The sequence below is a fragment of the Brassica oleracea genome, chromosome C9 (assembly GCF_000695525.1).
Source record: "Brassica oleracea var. oleracea cultivar TO1000 chromosome C9, BOL, whole genome shotgun sequence".
NCBI lineage: Eukaryota > Viridiplantae > Streptophyta > Magnoliopsida > Brassicales > Brassicaceae > Brassica > Brassica oleracea.
In genome coordinates this window covers 27,642,384-27,650,903 of record NC_027756.1, presented here as the reverse complement: position 1 = coordinate 27,650,903, position 8,520 = coordinate 27,642,384, and the positions used below count along the sequence as shown (strand labels likewise).

The following is an 8,520-nucleotide window of genomic DNA, read 5'->3' as shown; positions in this document are numbered from 1 at the left end:
TGACATTCCGAATGGACTAAATCCATCTGTGCATAATCCGAGATACATATTTCGGCTATTGCTAGAGAATTCCGGATGTACTTTGTTAAAATGTTTCCAGGCTTTTGCATCTGATGGATGATTCATCTAACCATCCATCTGAGTATGCTCGGCATGCCATCTCATCACTCCGGCAGTCTGCTCAGATTGGTACAATCTTTTCAATCTGTCTGTAATTGGTAGGTACCACATCCTTTGGTACGGTACCCTATTACGTCCTCGTCCTTGCGGCTTGAATCGTGGCTTCTTGCAGAATCGACATTCTTCTAACTTCTCTTCATCTCCCCAGTTCTACAACCACTGTAAAGTGGCTGATTCGCAGCATCTAACATTTCATAAAAAAATTTTGCATCTATGTTAGGTTTTTCATCTTCATCATGAGCTACAAATGCATCAGCTACCATATCATGGACCCTATCATAATCTACCAACTGCTCCTCCTGATGGTAACTATGTTCATTATGCAAATGATGATCAACCGGTTCTTCCTGAAAATTGCTATTACTACTACTAACTTCATTCTCATAATTATAACCTTCTCCATGTTGAAACCAGATATAGTTATTTGGCGTGAAAACTCTATTTATTAAATGCTTCCAAACATTTTCATGATTTGCCAATTTTGAATTGTTGCATTTCCGACAAGGACAGAACATCTTACCGCTTTCTTGGGCGAACGGTGTGGAATCTGCTTGATGCATAAATGTCTCCAGCCCTTCAAGGTATTCTTTCGTCACTCTCCCGTTAGCATCTCTGTGCATATACATCCACCTCCGCAACTCGAAAATATTCCCAGAGCCCGACATTTTTTTTCTGTCATGTTTTAATTTTTTTTCTTGTTGGTGTGTTTAAAATGATGTTCAAACGTCCATATTTATAGGAAAATTTCAAATCTGGTAGTTGAAATTTTACTACGAATTTACGACGAAATTCAGTTAGGTATCCGAAACAAAAAACGTGTTACAACTAAAAAGTTGATGGACTCGAAATTCTGTCGTTAAGTAAACGTAAAATATTTCCTTGTAAAGTAGACGCTAATTTTACATAGAGTTTATGAGGAAACCATTTTTCCTCGTAAAACCCACGTTATGTTACGTCGTTTTTACGAAGAAATCGTTTCGTCGTTATTTTACGACGAACTTACGTTGATTTTACATTTCCTCGTAAGATACTCGTAAAGTCGACGTAAATTTACGAGGATTAATTTTCGTCGCTATAGTTGTGTTTTCCTGTAGTGATAGTATTGTTCTTCACTTGGAAGCAAGCTAATTTTGTCTTACTTATATTCCTGCCCATTACTCTCAAACGACCAGGATTATCAGGACCTAACAGTTGGACTAGCGTATCCTCATCTTTATCTCTAGCACATGATAACAAGCTCTGCTGCCTTTTGGTTCACATCAGAAAACAAACGAATAACAAATGAAACTTCAGATAACTCCCAACCAAAATCAGAACATAAACTCACATCAGAAAATAAACTCACAATCTTCTCAGCCGCATTTGTATTGATAGGAGTTCCATCTTTTCTGGTACGCGACTTCACCCAGATTTTAAGCCTCGTCACTCCATATGGGTTTTCAGAACTTTTTTTATAAAAAAAACCGGAAGAAATATCGTATGTCTTAGTATCCTCAACTAACCACTTCAAAGAAACAACAGGAAGAAGGTATACTGACCATTTCTTCTGCAAGTCTAACCATTCCCTTTCGACTGCAGGTGTGAGGAATTTATTTGCGTCTTCTCTCCTTGTAGCTATCACTCACAACCTATCACATGATTGTTAATATGTAATATACTTTCAACATATCTTACTCAAGTCATCAAGCATACCTTGAATTCTTGGCTAGTTTTCAGCTTCACAAATTTGTGCCATTCAACCGGAGTGACATTCTTAGGTCTGAGCTTCATCCTTTGTTGGTTATTCTCCGCTTCATTAATTTGAGTGACTAGGCATGACTTGGATGATCTCCATAAGGCTCCCATCTGCTTAAGCAATGCATCCTTGTGGTAGCCATCATTTATATCAAACCTCGCCTGCAATCACATAAAAGACAAATCACATATCTATAATTTGATGCATCTCATTTACTCGTGCTAAGTGTATAGAAACTGTCACCTGGATCGATTTCCAGAGCACTGTCTTCACTTCTTCTGTAAGTTTTTTCCAACTTTCAAGTGTCACAGGAACGTGTTCTCTTACCAACGGACCTAGATACGAAGACAACTTCACTGAACCATCACCATAAGCTTCTCCCAATAAGTTGAAATCAATATGAACTCTGGTATTTGGATCTTTGGCTACGTCTTTCATCCTTGTTGGTCCACGCTTTCTCTTACGAGTGTTTCCAACTACCGCCTCTTGATCTGTACATAGTTCGACTTCACCTTAAGGCTCTTCGGCGTCATGCTGCTCTCCTGCTTCTTCCTCTTCTTCATTGGGCTGTGCTTGTTCTTCACCTTCATTGGGCTGTGCTTGTTCTTCACCTTCAGGTTCTTTTGTGTCTGGTACATTTTCTTCAACTGCATGTGTTTGTATACTACACACGAACTCAACCTCACTATCCGCCTCTTTTGCTTTCTTTGATGATTGTTTCCTTCCTTTCTTTCCCTTTGGACGTCCCATCTCAGTTCACCTGAAACAAATTATGATAAGAAGAGTTAATTCCATCCCAAATAATTCAATATCAGACAACAATGAAGCACACAACAATCAACCACACAACAATCAAGCAAACACGAAATCAAGCACACAACAATCAAGCACATGGTTCACACATATATTCATTCACAATCAGTTCTGGCATTGTCGGCATAATCATTGTCAACATCCATGTCAATATTTGTTGGCAATGGCCCAATGTCTGCAGCTCCCTCTTGAACATCTTCTTTACTGTATCTTCTTGAAGGACATCTCATGAAAATATACCAATTGGATGACTCATTTTCCCTAGAGTAGAAGACTTGCTTTGCTTGTGATGCTAGTATGTAAGGGTCAGCAAAGAAGGAGGCTTGACTATGATGCATGTTAACAAGTGTAAAGCCATCTTCAATCTTCACTCCATTACCCTTTACCACCCACTGACACCCGAACAGAGGAACATAGAAGACATTGTAATCCATCAAAATGATATCAGTAACTCTGCCATAGTAAGATACAAAATCAACCACTTGTGATATATCTTTAGCACTAGATCTACAAACTGCGGTAGCCTCATAGTAAACTCCAGAATTCTGACTTTTTCTATCAACTGATGCTGTACGAAACCTCTGCCCATTAACTATAATGCATGTATATGACCTTGCAGAACAACGTGGTCCATAAGCTAACCACTTGAGTGTTTCTTCGTGTTCTTTAGAATCAAGAGGGACCTATAAAGTAAAAAGCAAGTATATAAACATCTATACCATAGTACCATAACTAAAGAACTGAGATTTCTCATGACGCACCTGTTCTTTTAGCCAAGTTGCAAAATTCTTTGTATGCATACTCCATAAGAATGATGCATCTCGCCGACATCTGTCATTTGTGTCTTGTAAATACTGGAGATGCTCACTGAGAAAAATAAATAAATCAAATTGTCAGTCATTAATATAAACATGCATATAAAGATCAATGAAAATAATATGATACTTACTCTACATACGAGAGCCAGATTTTGGATGATAGCAAGATGTGCTATTTTCTTCTCCATTTCAGTGAGTGTAATTGAGGTTCCGATGGATATTGGACGCCCCTCTAAGATAGAGTTGTTCTCATACTCCATGTTTCTTTCAATTTTATCTTCTACATTTGTTGTCTTCTTCAGAAACTCACTGCAAAACCTGATACATTCCTCAGCTAGATATGACTCATCGATGCACCCCTCTGGTCTTGCAGTATTTCTGACGAAGTCTTTGAGTACTTTCATGTACCTGAACAAATGTGAGTAAATATAGATTAGCTAATGAATACTAACAATGAAATAAGTGAAATGGACCATGATAGTACCTCTCAAATGGGTACATCCATCTAAAATGGACTGGTCCACCAAGTCGGGCTTCCCTTCCTAGATGCACAGTCAAATGGACCATGATATCGAAGAAACTTGGAGGAAAATATATTTCAAACAAGCAGAGAGTTTCCACAATCTCCGCTTCCATGACCAAAAGCTGCTCCATGTCGATCACTCTATGACACAATAAATTGAAGAATGCGCATAGCCTTGTAATTTCTAGCCTAGGTCCTTTAGGTAACAACCCTTTAAGAGCAATCGGAAGAAGTTGTTGCATTAACACATGATAGTCATGTGATTTCAGACCTGTGACTTTACAGTCATCAAGTGAAACACCTCTAGAAATGTTTGAACAAAATCCATCCGGGCCTTTGAAGTCAAATAGACGCCTGCAAAATACCTTCTTCTTTGTCTTGGATAATGACCACGGTGCTGGAGGAAGATATGTTCTCTTTCCCTGGATTTTAGGGTGCAGATCCTGCCTAATACCAAGATCCTCTAGATCTTTACGAGCAGGAAGACCATCCTTCGATTTCCCACAGTGCAATAGTGTCGAAACTAAACTAGCTGCCACATTTCTCTCAACATGCATTACATCTAAGTTGTGCCTCACCGGGAGTTCCTAATCATAACAGAAACAACAATAAAAACCTCATTTAAGTTAAACACAATACAACAATAATAGAAAAATAAAAGCAAAGGAAAGTGGTATCTTACCGCCCAAAAAGGAAGTTTGAAAAAGATTGATCTCTTCTTCCATCTAGATAACTCATCTTCATCTACTTTGACGTCTTCATATTCCTCTTCCTCTTCCTCTGATTCACTGGATAAACCCTCAGTATCAGATCTTATATCTGTACAGACCACCCTTTTCCTCTTACTTCCAGATCGTTTAACATTTCCAAACTCATTCTTGAAATTTTTCAGGTTTTGAGATATTTCACGCCCAGTTAAAGTCCTCCCCCTTCTCCCTTGTTCAGCCTTTCCTCGAACCACTTCTTCTTCCCACGAAATCTATGATCTGGTGGCAGACCCTTTCTGTGGCACATGTACACATGCTTTCTGCTAAACTTTAGCCACATACTATCAGTATTCTTCCCACATAAAGGACACCCCATTCTTCCATTTACTTTGCAGCCTGCAAGATTCCCATAAGCTGGGACACCACTGATCGTCCAAAGCAGCATCGCCTTCAGAGTAAATGTTGATCGAGTCACTGCGTCGTACACTAAATCTCCAATGCTCCACAGATGGTTTAGATCCTCGATGAGGGGTTCTAAGTACACATCTATACTATTACCAGACTGTTGTGGACCGGGGATCAACAATGAAAACATGATGTTTTCCTTCTTCATGCATAAATCAGGTGGCAAGTTATAGTTGACTAACAAAACTGGCCAGCAAATGTACATCGTATTCTTCATATTGAATGGTTTGAATCCATCTGTTGAAAGTCCAAGCCTCATGTTCCTTTCTTCAGCGGCAAAGGTAGGGTATTTGGCATTCATCTGATCCCATGTGACTGAATCAACGGGGTGTCGAAGCTTTCCATCAGTGCTTTTGTTGCTGAAGTGCCACCGTAAATCCTTGGCCAACACCTTATACCGGTACATTCTCTTCAGTCTTGGGATTATTGGAAAGTACCGTAACACTTTCTGTGGGACTCCTTTCTTCGTTTCACCAATGTGGACATTAGTCTTCCATCTTGAAGCCTTGCATTTAGGACAGTGATCAAGCTTCTTCAACCTCTTTCTAAATAGGCAGCAGTCGCTGACACATGCATGAATCTTCTCGTAACCCATATCAAATGACTTCAAATTTTTTTTAACCTCATACAATGAAGTGTGTAGCACATTCTCCTCTGGTAACATCTCCGGCAATGTCTCTAGCATATCATTGAAGCTCTTGTCAGACCACCCATTCTGAGTCTTTAATCTAAATAATGATACAATAGCGGATAACTTGCTATGGTTTGCACAGCTCAGATACAATGGTGTTTCAGTATTAGCTAGCTTCGCCAAAAACTCATCTTCTTTCTTGTCTTCTCCCTCTGCCATCTCAGAAAAATCCCCCGTACCAGCTAACACTGCATCAAAACACTCAGCAGCTCTGTATAACCCGAAGATCTCATCATTCCATTGATGAACTCTACCTTCATCTGCAACCCCTGAGTTGAAGTCTCCATGTAGATACCAATCAGACCGCATCTTATAAGACTCCTCCATACCCCTAGTAACAAGATGGTCAACTACCACACTTCCTGAGTGACGATCTATATTACGGCAGTCAATGCAAGGACAGACAATCATATCAATCCCTCCAGAAGTGGCAACCACATCTCGTACAAACTTTGAAGCCCCTCTCTCATAAGCAGGATCAACTCTATATTTCAGAATCAAAAGGAAAAGAAAATAAACAAGTTAATTTAAGTCTCAAAACACCTACTGAAAGCTAATATATATGATTTAATTCATTGCCTGCTAAGATGCACCCATGCTTTGTCCACCATTGTATGTTCTAACCTGTATCGAAACCTTTACTAACATAAAGAACCAACTCAAAGTAAAATCAATCAAATTCAGAACACATATCACTAGATGATAACTCGATATGTACAGTCTCTCAATTCAAGCAAACAACTATGAAATCGATGTCAATCATGTAAAAGCAAACACGAAATTGAACATGCAAAAACGAAATCGAAATCTGAAATAGAAAGAACTGAAGAAGTATGCTCGATTAACAGAAATCAAAGAAAGGATACATAAGCTGGAATTGAGCTCAATAGCGAGTCAGACCTCGCGATTGAAGCAAAATCGCCTTCGGTGATGGAAATGGCGATGAATTTACGGTTGGGATCAGGAAATGGTGATAGAAATGGCGATGGAATCGATCTCACTTTTGTTAGGGTTCGAAGAGAAAAGAGGGAAACGAGAGCTATGAGAGAGGGAAAATGAGTGATGAGAGGGAAATTTTGTGATTTTCATTAACTGTTTCGCGAAAAATTAGATTTTAGCTTCCCACTTACTAAAATTTTACCATAGCGTTAATCTAGTGTTGTTATAGAGTATAGAAATTTTATATGGATCTACAATAGCAAATCAGTAAAATGAGCTATCGTCATGTGCTATGAATGTGGACTTTTTTTTGTAGTGGTAATAGGATTTATGAGCTCTGCAACCTTCATATTTGGAACCAAACATGGAGATATTATTTTACGGGGAGGTAAACCTGGCAGCCACTGATCTTCCCATATCCTAGTATTCACTCCATTAGCAACTTGTATAATCAAACCCTTCTTCAATAATTCCTTACCAACTTGGATGGATTTCCACCCATACGAAAACGTAGTAGAACTTGTCGACTGTAAGAATGTCGACGAGTTATAATAATAGCCTTTATATAGCCTGGACAACAATGACTGAGAGTTTTGTTCAATCTTCCAAGCTTGTTTAGCCAGTAAAGCCTTGTTAAATGCATATAGATCTCGGAACCCCATGCCTTCTTCAGACTTAGGTAAGCAGGGTTTTTTCCAAGACATCCAAGAGATCTTACGCTTTCCTTCATTCTGTCCCCACCAAAATGTTGAGAACTGAGAGTTAATAGCATCACAGATAGTTTTTGGAAGGAGAAAACAACTCATAGGATAAACAGGTTTAGCATGGAGCACGGATTAAATCAGAATCTCTTTTCCAGCCGGTGATAAGTGATAAGAATTGAGTATACTAGAGAGAAGTCTGCTCCTTAACTCTCTCCACAATCCCCTGAAAATCAGAAACTTTGCTTCGACCAAATTGCTCTGGCAATCCTAAATATTTACCACTTCCACCTAGAGTATTGATCTTCAAAATTTGTTGAATCCTTGAGCGCAAGTCTTGTGGAATCCTTTTACCAAAAATGATCGAGGATTTATCATAGTTGACCTTCTGACCCGAGACTTTTTCATACTGATCAATCAAATTAGCCAGATAAGTTGTATCCTCCAATGTCGCTCGACAAAAAACAAGGAGTCATCTGCAAAGAACAGATGAGTAACCGTTGGACAGTTTCTAGCAAGTCGCATTCCTCGGAAGCAATCAGATGCTTGTGCTCTATCCAACATTTGACTAAAGACTGTGGGAACCGAAATTCGCACTGTCGATTTACGTTTAAATTAGGAAACTAGGAAAACCCTAATTTCCCAGAGGTCCCGGTAAGTGACCAAATATATGCGGAAATCATGAAAAGATAACAAACGACTTTAGAGAAAACAATAGATCTTATTTCGAGTCCGCGTGAGAGCGTTGCGATCATTACAAGAGATCATAAAAGCATTGGCCGCAAAGGCTGTCAGCGAGTTACCTAGTTCTAGCGGCATAAAAGCTCAAACCTAGTTGACTTGCAGCTCGATAACTAAAGACGAAGAAAATACAGAAAAGGTTTTTGATTGATTTCGGACTGAACCTTATGAAAGGCTGCCTACGTACCCCTTTCGAGGATCAAGCCG

At 39.2% G+C, this 8,520-nt stretch overlaps 1 protein-coding gene across 1 annotated transcript; it reads right to left on the bottom strand.

Moving 5' to 3' along the window:
• Positions 1-2,823: 2,823 nt before the first annotated feature.
• Positions 2,824-6,543, bottom strand: LOC106314704. Its single transcript, XM_013752535.1, has 6 exons — positions 6,512-6,543; positions 5,165-6,416; positions 4,752-4,946; positions 4,031-4,656; positions 3,687-3,954; positions 2,824-3,411 (listed from the first exon to the last, which is right to left on the bottom strand). The coding sequence occupies exons 1-6, from the start codon at positions 6,541-6,543 to the stop codon at positions 2,824-2,826; spliced, it is 2,961 nt and encodes a 986-aa protein (XP_013607989.1).
• Positions 6,544-8,520: the final 1,977 nt, after the last annotated feature.